The sequence below is a fragment of the Vulpes vulpes genome, chromosome 8 (genome assembly GCF_048418805.1).
Source record: "Vulpes vulpes isolate BD-2025 chromosome 8, VulVul3, whole genome shotgun sequence".
In the NCBI taxonomy this organism is placed as follows: domain Eukaryota; kingdom Metazoa; phylum Chordata; class Mammalia; order Carnivora; family Canidae; genus Vulpes; species Vulpes vulpes.
This window is the reverse complement of record NC_132787.1, coordinates 8890715-8904063: the sequence shown is the minus strand read 5'-3', so window position 1 is coordinate 8904063 and position 13349 is coordinate 8890715. Positions and strand designations below refer to the sequence as shown.

General features: G+C 41.5%; 1 protein-coding gene across 2 annotated transcripts in view; it reads left to right on the top strand.

Annotated features, from left to right (window-relative positions):
* ANO6 (anoctamin 6) overlaps positions 1-13349 on the top strand; it is a 184795-nt gene that overhangs the window by 151652 nt on the left and 19794 nt on the right. For both annotated transcript variants that reach the window (XM_072765493.1, XM_072765492.1), the window contains 4 exons: positions 1991-2216; positions 3265-3434; positions 3645-3742; positions 12283-12413. In XM_072765493.1, the coding sequence (XP_072621594.1) occupies positions 1991-2216; positions 3265-3434; positions 3645-3742; positions 12283-12413 (625 nt within the window). The remainder of the gene's footprint in view (positions 1-1990; positions 2217-3264; positions 3435-3644; positions 3743-12282; positions 12414-13349) is intronic.

Here is a 13349-nt window from a genome sequence, read left to right as displayed (position 1 = left end):
TCCCTCTGCCTGTGTCTCTGTCTCTCATGAATAAATAAATAAAATATTTTTAAAAATTAATTAATTAAGGGTCTATATTTGTTGGGCTCAGAGAGGAAGACTGGATATATCTTATCTACGACATTTTTCTCAGCCTTGGCTAATTTTCACATGTACTCACACACGCAAACATGTTATTCTTTTCATAAGTATTAAGCCCTAACTGTGAAGGGAAGGAGATAATGCGAGAGATTAGAAGAGGAAATATAATGCCTCCTCTACACACTGATGGCTTTAAAAGTAAGAAAAACATCTTGTTAACTCTCCAGTCACCATACTCACAGTCAGCATTTATAAGCACTTTTCATGTGCCTGGGCTTAATGTTCTAAGTGCTTTTACCTGGAGTAACACATTAAATCCTCACAACACTCCTATAAGTTAGTTCCCATTAGGATCCCACCTTATATGGGCAAAGAAATGGAAGCCCCAAAGGTTAAGTAGTTTGCAAGGGTCCCTCAGCTAGAGGCAGAGCTGGGATTCAGATGCAGGAACCTCCAGGACCTCACCTGTAATCTCTCCCAGTCACTGCTCTCCACAGGTGAAAACCAGCCTCCCTCTGTTGCTGTAAACAACTGCACATGATTTGGCCCTGAAATGCACGTTCTTTGTAGCTTTTCTCTCTGGAGGCAGTCAGTCAGACACATTGAAATACATACTTTGTAGTCTAAGTCCAGGAAAGTAGATGTAGGGAAAACTGTTTATAAGGGAGACCTTAAAAAATAAATAAGTAAAATAAAATAAAAGGGAGGGCAGCCCGGGTGGCTCAGCAGTTTAGCGCCTGCCTTTAGCCCAGGGTGTGATCCTGGAGTCCCAGGATCGAGTCCCACATCGGGCTCTCTGCATGGAGCCTGCTTCTCCCTCTGCCTGTCTCTCTGTGTCTCTCATGAATAAATAAATAAAATCTCTTAAAAAATAAAAAAATTAAAAAAAAATAGAATAGAATAAATAAAAATATAAATAAAATGGAGACCTTTAAATGTGCATGGTTCAGGGGCTGGAGAAAACCTGCCTAATGAAGGGACACCCTACCAGCCACACACAAGCTGTGCTTCAGACGCCCCTACTTCCCCTCCCCACCCCCGCACTGACTTTGGGTCTGTGTAGTCAAAAATACAACAGGTTAGTGAAATGAATCTTGTGCAGATGCAGGTATGAGTAACTGCAGGTTTACGATCTTAGGATCTAAGGGTGAAAAGTGTGTGAAGCTTTCATCGGCAGGTAGCTGCTGCCATCTCTGAATTCCCTCCAGGCACCTCTGCAGCCTTCCTGGTCCTGTCCAGAATCTCACCTCCTGTAGGCGGCTAAGACAAAAGCACCTGCTTGACCCTTGAACCAGGGATAGGTCCTCTGTTGGAAGGACCCCTTAATATTAGGATGAAAACTGAGCAAAAACTTTAATGCATACTGGTTCCACTTTTCCTCTTCTGAAGATTCGTTGTTGTTTTTTTTAATAGACCTTTATTCAAGCAGTTTGGGGTTTGCAGACAAACTGCACAGTGAGTGAGTACAGGGTTCCTGTGTACTCACGCCCTGTGCAGTTTCTCCTATTGTTAACATTTTTTTAAAGATTTTATTTAAAAAAAATATTTATTCATGAGAGAGACAGAGAAAGAGGCAGAGACACGGGCAGAGGAAGAAGCAGGCTCCCTACAGGGACCCCGACGTGGGACTCGATCCCAGGACTCCAGGATCACACCCTGGGCCGAAGGCAGACGCTAAACCGCTGAGCCACCCACATTTTCCTTCAATGGACACACTTTGTTTTGACTTCCATCATTCCTCTCCCTTTCTTTGAAATTTAATGTGCCCGATTTCCACCCGTCTTGTGGCAACTATATGAGAGTCACATCACTTTGCACGTGCACCTTGTCCATTTACACATGGAGTTGATTTTCAAGTGTAAAAATACTATTCGTGAATCTCATGTTGCTGTGCTTATTGTGCTTCCAGATCCTGTTGATCATTGCCTCAGTTATTGGGATCATCGTCTACAGGCTCTCAGTGTTGGTTGTATTTTCTACAAAATTATCTCAGACCTTCAACGGGACAGACCCAATCCAGAAGTACCTGACCCCACAGACAGCCACGTCTATCACAGCTTCCGTCATCAGCTTTATCATCATCATGATTCTGAACACCATATATGAAAAAGTAGCAATCATGATTACTAATTTTGGTAAGGTCATTCCGTAAGACACTTTTAAAACCTGGTGAGAAATAGAGACTGTCTCTTTCAGGCATTTCAATTTCAGTATGTTACAAATTTTAGAAAATTTCGAGTGTAAACATATTTTATCTAACCTGTGTGGGAAATGAATTATCTACAGCTTTGCATTAGCAAAAGGGACAAAGCAAAGACAATCATTATAATGTCCAAGCTCTGTGTAAACAGATCAGCGCTGAATAATATTTTCAATTACGTGAGATCACGTACCCTATTGTTGAAAGTAAATAGTCTCTTTATTGCAAATAAGTGGAATGGGGTCATGGTTCCAGTGGCAAATATGCTCCTCTTTTGCTGAGAGGACAAGTAATCACACTGTTGCGTGGCTTTCCCCCATGCTGTTCATATTAATGTCCCTGTGTTCTTCTCAGCTCCAGCTTTTGTAATAAATGTTTCTCTCTCTCTGGCTTGTATCCCAGGCAGCTGCTTAGTGGTCGGAGTTAAGCTCTCCCCACATGCTGCATATGCCTGGGCCATTCTCCGAATGGTCTGCTCAGCGGTCATCTTCTAAAAATGATCCGACTGCTTTAAATTCTCAACTAGAAGGATGACCTGTTCTATCTTCTCCAAATGCCTGTAACAGGTTCCCCATCGTTTTGTTTGTCTCAACAGCCCTACCTTCCTTACCCACAATTCAGGAAGACGAGAGAAACATCATCTAGCAGGCTGTTCAAAAATAACCTGTTGTCTGCTTAGACCTGAGAGAGGACAAGCCTTGTCCATTTGATAACATTAAGCTTGTACATTTTAAGGAATCCTTGAATATTTTGGCCCTGTGGGATGTTGTATTCTTGGCAGAAGGGGGAGGGGAGCCTGTTATACCAACGTGTAAGCTGGGAATTGGCACAGAAGCTATATTAAGGAATTCAAAACAGCTTAAAGGGAAACTGTGTGAATTGTTTTTTTTTTTTTTTAAACATGTTAACTCATGTATCGGTGTCTTTGATTAGGGTCTCAAAGCTGTTCACAATTTTTAAGTCTTACCTTTATTTAACCGCAGAACTCCCAAGGACCCAGACTGATTATGAGAACAGCCTGACCATGAAGATGTTCTTATTCCAGTTTGTCAACTACTATTCTTCATGCTTCTACATCGCGTTCTTTAAGGGCAAATTTGTAGGTTATCCCGGAGACCCAACCTATTGGCTGGGAAAATACAGAAATGAAGAGGTACGAACTTAGAATTGGATTCTCCTGCCAATTTAAGCTGCTTCGTGTTTTTCGCCACCAGGCGCCCAACAAAGAGTTTCTTCACTGTGAATTCTTTAGATTCTCTTTGCCTTAACAGAATAAATATCAGCGAAAAAGAAAATTAATGAATTCAGTCTCATGTTAGATCCATGTAAAATTTAAGTGAGATTTTTCTTTTTAATATTCCAGTGTGAGCCCGGTGGCTGTCTCCTTGAACTGACTACACAGCTGACAATAATCATGGGAGGAAAAGCAATCTGGAATAACATACAAGAGGTGTTACTTCCGTGAGTATGAAGTATTGTGATCTTGGGGATGTGATAGGGGATAGAACAACCCACCCATCCCACCCATTTGCTTCTATGGTCACACAGCTGCATGCCCACCTCTAAAATGCGGTAAACTCCATCAAAGGTCTCCAGACCAGATGGTCCAACCAATGGTGTATATGTATCCAGTGTTTAATAATTATGTTAAAAAGAAAAAAAAAACAAGTTTATATTTAACTTAAATCCCCATCTGCTACAGTTTATGCCTATTAGCCTATTGTTGGTAGCAGTCTGATTCTGGTCCTTGGAAATGGCTGTTGTTGGGGCTGTGAACTAAGTATTTCCTCAATTTCTTACAACCGTCTCCTCTCTTACACTATGGTTTTAAAAATCAACAGTAATAATTTGTTGAGTTCCAAGTATGTACCAGTCACTGTATTAAGTGCTTTATAGATCTCTCAATCTGTCAGACAATCCTGATTTTTATCTCCCTTATGCAAATGAAGATTCTGTGACTTAAAGTGGTTAAGTGATTTGCCCACATTCACATTATCCGTAAGAGGCTACTCTGGGATTCAAGTCCAAGATCATGGGACTCCAAATCCACGTGCTTTCAACAAGAGAAGTTCTCTTGTGATCCTAAGGCACGGGATTACATGTTTTAAGAGATAATGATCTAAAATAATAAACACAAATGTCTTGACTTTACTGTTCTTTCCCTAAGAAATGAGAACAACAGATGTTAGCCAAGGTCACACTGTCCTTTTAAATCTGCACTTAAGCTCGCTCTATCCTATCTCAAAATGAATAGTCCAGTGCTGTTTCAATTTCTGCACATTTTCAGGGGCTTATTATATTCATTTTTTTTAATTGCTGCTGAACAGATTCCTACCAATTTAATGATAATGGGAGGACAATGAGAAAAACACAAAACAACACAGATTTAATATCTTACAGTTCTAGAAGGCACAAGTCTGACGCAGCTTTCAGTGGGCTAAACTCAAAGTGTTGGCAGCCAACCTATTCCTTTCAGGAGCCTATAGGATGAATTCATTTATTTCTCTTTTCTAGCTTCTAGGAATTGTCTACATTCCTTGGCTTGTGGCTGCTTTTGTCATCTTAAAACCAGCAGTGTTGCTATGTGTCTGACTCTTCTATAGTCACATCCCCCTAGCTCGCCCCCTCCCTTCTTCTCTCCCTCCCTCCCTCCCTCTCTCCTCCACTTTGATTGCCCTGATAATTACATTGGGCCCACCTGGATGATCCAGGAAACTATCTTAAGGTCAGCTGATTTGCAACCTTATTCCCCTTTACCATGTCACTTAACATATTCATATGTTCTGGGGGGTGGGACATGGCCATCTTTCGGTGGACCATTTTTCTGACTACCACACATACCTTTTCAAGATAATTTCTGGCTCTGAGTTTCTGTCCTCACAGAACTTTTGATCTCTCTTCTGTCTTGCCTCCTATGTCTATACTTTCTGCTTATGGCAACCCAAAAGCCAACTGTGGCCCCTCTCAGTGTCCTCCAAAACTACGCACACAAGCAGCCTTTACTGATGTTTGGGACATGGAGCCAGCAACCCAAAATAATTCTGAAATTAAAAACCACCATCTTGGGCAGCCCCGGTAGCGCAGCGGTGTGGTATCGCCTGCAGCCCGGGGTGTGATCCTGGAGTCCTGGGATCGAGGCCCACGTCAGGCTTCCTGCATGGAGCCTGCTTCTCCCTCTGCCTGTGTCTTTGCCTCTCTCTCTCTCTCTCTCTGAATAAATAAATAAATCTTAAAAAAAAAAAACCACCATCTTTTAAAAGTCTTTTCTCCCACTGCATAACTGGATTTTCTTTTTATGACCCTTCTTTGTAGGCTCCAGACTCTTCAACCTATCTTCCCCCCACCCCACAGAACTTCCCTCCATTTCTTTCTCCTCCCTCCCCTAACTTCTCCTCTCTCTTCCCCATTACCAAGTTCCTGTTTATTCTCTTTGCAGAGCAGTTCATAATTTTTTTTTCCCCCTGTTTTTGTAGAGCAGAAACATTTGGGTCCTTTTACATTTCATTAGGCTTCATCCTCCACCTTCAATGTGAACTATCAGGGTCTATCTCAAAACAAACATTCCTCCTCCACCTTGCCCCCCCCCCCCCACAATGCTCTCCTCTCCTCCCTCCTCCCTTATACAAAAAGGATCTGGTCTTAACTGTAAAATTAATATGTGGGGTCCTTACTAGGGAGTAAATAACCCTTAACTTCACTGAGTTCATATTCAGATTTTTCCATATGAGTAAAAGTAGGTCATGCACAAATAGTGGGTTTCTATATGAAAATAAATATATCAAATATAGGAAAGGCTTAACTCAGATTAGTAAAAAGCATTTTTCTGAAGGAAGTAGGCTAGTTATTTAAACTAAATTTTGATGACTGGTTGATTGTCAGTGAGCCATTTTCTGAACCAAAAACATAGCGGCTGTTGGCAGGGCAGGGGATGGGGGTGAGGACATATATTTCCTAAACTGGTACTAAGAAATTAATATGAAATGAAACTTGTTCACATGAAATATTTAAAAATAAAGGATGTACATAGTATCCATGGTATATTTATACCTGTACTTCAAGTGAGGCCATTGATGCACATTATAGTGAGCTCAACTTTTTGTTAGACATTTCTTTTTTCTCTCTCTCTCTTTTTTTTTTTTTAATTGTATTCATTTATTCCTGAGAGACACAGAGAGAGACGCAGAGGGAGAAGCAGGCTCCGGGTGGGGAGCCTGATGCGGGACTCGATCCCAGGACCCCAGGATCATGCCCTGGGCCAAAGACAGGCACTAAACCACTGAGCCACCCAGGCGCCCCTGTTAGACATTTCTATTCCTGGCCTAAAACACCTCAGGGCGGTATGTTTTGAATTATCTCTCCCTTGTCTGAAAACTGGGAATGCTACATTCTAGCCACTTTAGAGAGTGACTTGGGCTCTTCCCATCAGTCTTTGTGTGTAGGTACCACTTTCCTGCATACGTTTTCCACACAAAGTGAAAGATCAGTTACTCTTCCTACCCAAACCGATCCCCAACCCCAAAATACATAATAAGATAGGCAAGAAAAGCCTGGTCAGTCAGTAGCTATTTTCCCACCATTTAAATATGTCCAAAGGAACATAATGAAATGAATGTCACCGTAAACTGGTCTTCTTCCACCCTGACACCACTGGAGGTCCTCAGTGAGGATTCCAGGAACAAAGCACATCTGGCACTGTGACCCAGGTTCCCTTTGGGGTCCCGCTGGCACCTAAATCAGTACCTGGAATTTAGTAGGCACACCCCAGCACCAGTCAAGTGAATGAGTGACCCATGTGCTTCAAATACGTAGCATCAGCAAAATAACAGAATTGTTTGTTGGACCCAGGGAACAAGCCCAAAGTCCTTTGCCCTTTCCAGTCTCACTTTATATTTTGATATTTGAGGCATTCCTGGGAATTTTATTCTGTGTTTGACAAAGGGTTCATACAATTCCTGCATTAAGCCACTCACTCTGGAGAAAATTTTATGATTAAACGCTAAGGAACATAATTACAGCTAAAAATCCAAAATACCAATAGCATTGTTCTTTGGTATTTAGATAACGGATGGCTGTAATTTTCATCCTTTGTAGGTTTTCTGTGTTTTTCACAACGGGAATGCACTACTTAAATGAGGAAAGTGAACTATTATAAGAGAACAGATCTGATTTGGCTGGAAGATGAACCAGACATACAATAAAGAGAACCCGAAATACAGCTATCCCTCACTATCCATACTGACCCTTTATTTTCAGGAATAGTAAAATAGATTCAGATGGTGAAGGATGCTTGTATTCAAAATTAGCAAGTGGGAATACTGTGGAATATTCTTAATAGAAATGATGATTATCTATAGCATCTGGATTAAATATGATAATGAAGCTACAAAGAGAAAATGAGGTGTAAAGTGCTTTACACATAATAAGGACTTAGGGAAGGGTGCAATGCTGTTATTGCTAGTATGCATGATAAATCCCTAAGAAAATTATTTTGTAACCCCTGCTAGAGAGAGGAAGCTTCCACTCATGGCCGGGGGAAGAAGTATCTGGAATCTGTATTTTTAAAAAGTTCCCCAGGTGATTCTCATGTTCAGTCAAGATTGATATCTCTGCACTAGATTAGTAACTCACTAGAAAACCCTAAAGACCAAGGACAGTGATGGATGGATGACAGCCCAAGATTCCCTACTGTAGTAGTTCAATTCAGGAAGACTGAACAAGAGGCTCAGAGTCTGTAGTTCAGAAAAGAAAACTACTCAGAAAGACGTCTAATATGATGTATAATGGGTGATGAAAGGCAGTACAGTATGAGAGGGAAGTACTAGATGAGCTGATCGTACAAGTGGTTGCCAAGACAGAAGTTTCACCCTCAGTCCAAATTGTAATGGATTTGGACCCCCGATAGTAAAAGAACTGCTTCTCCGGAGCATTGAGAGGATTCAATCAAGAGGCTAGGACTGGAAGTGTGAGGCAGAGCAAAAAAAAAAAAAAAACAAAACAACAGAAACCAGGAATCTCGAGTTTGGGTGGCATGAAGGGTGATGAGTGACACCACCTGTGTCACAAGGCCCCTGTCATGTGTGAAACTGCAGGTTCCCAGCTTTGCCTTAGACTTGACTGATTACAGAGCTTTGGGTTGGGTTACAGGTTGTAGCACTAGCATCAAGCATTCTAGGTCATTCTAAGTGCTAAAATGAGATCCGCCAATCCAGACAGCATTGTGTCCCCAAGATTCTAAGTAACGTAGGCTGTGTTACCTGTCAGCCTGTATTGGTCCAAAGAAAATCTTGTTTGTGAAGGTGGTCTTGATATATTAGGAAATGTGCTAAATACTTTACCTGTTCTGAATTATTTAATCCTGACAGAAATCCTGGGCAGTGTAAGTTTTGTTACCTCATTTAATTTGAATTTGACCAAAGTCAAAGAGTAAGCAATGAAGAGTAGATTCAGATTCAGGGGTGTCTGAGACCATATCCCCTCCACTTTCCACAGCCTCCTACTGTGCCGCTAATGTCACAGAAGAGAAAGAAGTGGGGAAAGTTTGGGAAGCCAGGGGCATGTTCTGTGGTAGAGCATTTCCCCTTCATGAACCTTGAGGAGTGGCCAGTAAAGTTAACACAGAGACCAGGAGCAGTGGGTCACCTAGCATGACAAGCTATCTGTAACTCATCCCTCCATGCAGAGGCCGGAGGGGGGTGGGGGGCAAGTGGTGCAGGGAAGTGCACCCGCACACGTGCATGTGCAGCATCCTCCATTGTCTTTATAGTGCGAAGCCTTTTCATTTTCTGAATTTGAAACTTGTACAAGCATGTTGTTTAATGATCCAAAGCTTAGCCCGCATGTTTGTATTTGAAGTTGTTTGCTGCTGTTGTGCATCTTCTGGTGAACTCAACAAGGAAACCACAAGTCACCTGTTGCTTGAGGGAACAACAGTTGCTTAGACTGGAGGTGCACACCTCATCTCACTGCCAACTTCAATTTTTCTTCAGGAAAAATTGCCATAAAAAGTAGGGGGGGACATATTTATCTGGAGGCATTGATAAAGAAAATAACATGAAACAATAGACACCCCTGAGGGGCCAGTGTCCAATAGAGCAGAGCACTGCGCTGCTTCCAACCAGCTCTGCACTATAACGTTGAGGAAGCATTTTCACTTCTCAGGCCCTTGATTTATTCAGCTTAAAACAAGAGTCAGTCCCATTTACAACTACACCCAAAGCCATAAGAGACATAGGAATAAACCTAACCAAAGAGGCAGAGGATCTGCACTCAGAAAACTATAGAACGCTCATGAAAGAAATCGAGGTAGACACAAAGAAATGGAAACACATTGCATGCTCATGGATCGGAAGAACAAATATTTTAACAAATTTTGTTAAAATGTCTATGCTACCTAGAGTAATCTATACATTCAGTGCAATCCCTATCAAAATAACATCAACTTACTTCACAGAGCTGGAACAAATAATCCTAAAATTTGTGTGGAGCTAGAAAAGGCCCCAAATAGCCAAAGGATTGTTGAAAAAAAAACAAAGCTGGTGACATCACAATCCCAGACTTCCAGCTCTATTACAAAGCTGTAGTCATCAAGACAGTATGGTACCGGCACAAAAACAGACATATCAATCAATGGGAACAGAATAGGAAACCCAGAAATGGACCCTCAACTCTATGGGCAACTAATCTTTGACAAAGCAGGAAAGAATATCCAATGAAAAAAAAAGAGTCTCCAACAAATGGTGTTGGGAAAATTGTACAGCCACATGCAAAAGAATGAAACTGGACCATTTCCTTATGCCATACACAAAAATAGACTCAAATATGAGACGGGAATCCATCAAAATCCTAAAGGAGAACACAGGCAGCAACCTCTTTGACCTCAGCTGCAGCAGTTTCTTGCTGGCATGTCTCCAAAGGCAAGGGAAACAAAGGCAAAAATGAACTATTGGGACTTCATCAAGATAAAAAAGCTTTTGCACAGCAGTTGACAAAACCAAAAGACAACTGACGGAATTGGAGAAGATATTTGCAAATGATAGATCAGATAAAGGGCTAGTCTCCAAGATCTATAAAAAAACTTACCTAACTCAACACCTAAAGAACAAATAATCCAGTCAAGAAATGGACAGAAGACATGAACTTCTCCAAAGAAGACATACAAATGGCCAACAGACACATGAAAAAAATGCTCCACGTCACTCAGCATCAAGGAATTACAAATCAAAACCACAAAGGGATACCACCTCACACCAGTCAGACTGAGTAAAAATAACAAGTCAGGAAACAACAGATGTTGGCAGGCATGCAGAGAAAGGGGAACCCTCGTACACTGTTGGTGGGAATGCAAGCTGGTGCAGCCACTCTGGAAAATAGTATGGAGGTTCCTCAAGAAGTTGAACATAGGGGGATCCCTGGGTGGCTCAGCGGTTTGGCGCCTGCCTTCAGCCCAGGGTGTGATCCTGGAGTCCCGGGATCAAGTCCCACATCGGGCTCCTGCATGGAACCTGCTTCTCCCTCTGCCTGTGTCTCTGCCTCTCTCTCTCTCTCTCTCTCTCTCTCTCTCTCTCTCTGTGTGTCTCTCAAGAATAAATTAATAAAATCTTTAAAAAAAAAAAAGTTGAACATAGAGCTTCCTTATGACCCAGCAATTGAACTACTGGGTATTTAGCACAAAGGTATAAATGTAGTGATCCAAAGGGGCCCCTGCACCCCAATGTTTATAGCAGCAATGTCCACAATAGCCAAACGTTGGGAAAAGCCCAGATATCCATCAACAGATAAATGGATAAAGATGTGGTGCATATGTATGTATATATACATATATATATATACATGTGTGTGTGTGTGTGTGTGTGTGTGTGTTTGTACACAATGGAATACTAAGCCATCAAAAAAAAATGAAATCTTGCCATTTGCAATGACACGGATGAAACTACAGGATTTTTTGCGAAGTTAATTAAGTGATTCAGAGAAAGATAATTATAATATAATCTCACTTATATGTGGAATTTAAGAAACAAGACAGAGGATCATAGAGGAAGAGGAAAAAATAAAGCAAGACAAAATCAGAGAGGAGACACACCGTAAGAGATTCTTAATCATAGGAAACAAACTGAGGGTCCCTGGAGGGGAGAGGGTTGGGGGATGGGGTAAGAAGGGCACATGACGTAATGAGAACTGGGTTTATGTAAGACTGGTGGTTCTCTTATCTCTACCTCTGAAATCAATAATACATGTTAATTGAATGTAAATTTAAATTTAAAAAATAGGGTCTTGGGCCTGTTTCATCTAAAATGAAAATCTATCACTTCCTTTGAAAGCCCTTCAATGGCTCCCGACTTCACCCCAAAAATGCCCAAATCTTCACAATGGTCTCTTAGGCTCCCCACCCCTCAAAACTACCAAAGTAGTTTCCAGGACCACACCAGTCTCCATGCTGTCTGCCCAACATAAAAGGCCTGCTCCTGCCTCTGGGGCTCTGTAGTCACACTTTCCTCTGCCTCCTTCATAATTTTATTCAAATGTCACTCCTGAGCCCTTCCCTGCCACTGCACCACTCCCCCTACCACAAATACAAACAATCTCCATTCCTTGCCCTGCCTCATTCTTCTCCACAGCATGATCACCAGCTCACATACCATGTCTGGCTTTATTTTATCTTCTCTGGTGATTTCATACTGGAAAGACTATTTTGGATAATAGCAGAGAAATGGGGGGAAAAAATAAGAAATCTAAAGTTAATCAAATGAGAGAAAGTATTTTTAAAAACCTAACTGTCCATATAAAAAGGAGCTAAGCGAAAAAAACAGTAGCAGTCACAATTTTAATAAAACCTGGTACATAGTACTGTTTTTCAAAATATTTGGGGTTAAGGAGGCAGAAGTAAAAAGAAATTGAGTATGAAAACCAACAATTCATTTCTTGGGGAGAATGATGTGTTTAGCTCATGATATCTGCAAAATAATTTGATAAGATTCTAATTCACAGTTTGATCTTTTTGGCAGCTGGATCAAGAACCTAATTGGACGATATCACACAGCTTCCAGAACAGAAAAGAAATCCCCACGATGGGAACAAGACTACCACCTGCAGCTCATGGGCAAACTGGGATTGTTTTATGAATATCTTGAAATGAGTAAGTCCTTACTGAAGTTTTAGGTGATATAAATTATATTGGAATATGTCTTGGATCCCAAATAATTCCCTGGCATATTGAAATGAAGAAAAACACATTTTTCTCCAGTAGGGAAAATTACACAATCAGGCCTTCAAATAAGGTGACTGTGTGTAATCTTTGTCAGTATTTGTCATACAGACCTAGAGGTTTATCACTAAGCAGTGAAATGCAATATTCATTGAGGTGCAGCCTCACCATTCTCCGTGTACTCTACCCATGCTGCCTGAGAGTGAACTCAGAACTATTATTAGAGGTGATTCAGCTTGGGCTGGAGTCCACACAGGCACAGCTGTTGGCCAGTACACTTCTGAATGAAGCATTTAATCAAGCCTGGACGGAAAGCCTGTATGTAGGAGCATGCTGTTACGAGGCAGGAAAGATCACAGGGTTCCCCTTTCATACCTCCCACCTGCTTTTGACTGCGTGTCTGTTTCTCCAGGCCCATCATTTCTGCATGGTTCCTTGAGTGACCTCATGGCTAATCCCTGGCTTGAATGTAGAACCATTTTGCTGGTTTGGAATTAAGATTTAGCACAGGTCCCTTCCTTCGTGAATGCCTTTGTCCATTTGCGCAGTATTAGCTTGGGCTCTATTTCTCTTCCTTGATTCTGAGTTGTTGGGTGCCTTTAAATGAACACATCTCCAAACAGATTTCCAGAGGAAACACTATCTTTTCTACTGTGCATGACACCGCTTCTATCTAACAGAAGGCTTACAATTTACAGGTTTTGTATCTGCGCCCTATCAGCTAACCATTGCACCGAATTACAATTTTTCTAAGCTTTAGGAGGCACATTTTGGTTGACAGGCCTTGCTTTTATGCAGAGGGGTTTGTATGTTTGCGAAGATACCCCTTTGTGGTTCCTGTTCACAAGTCTGCGGATAGACGATGGT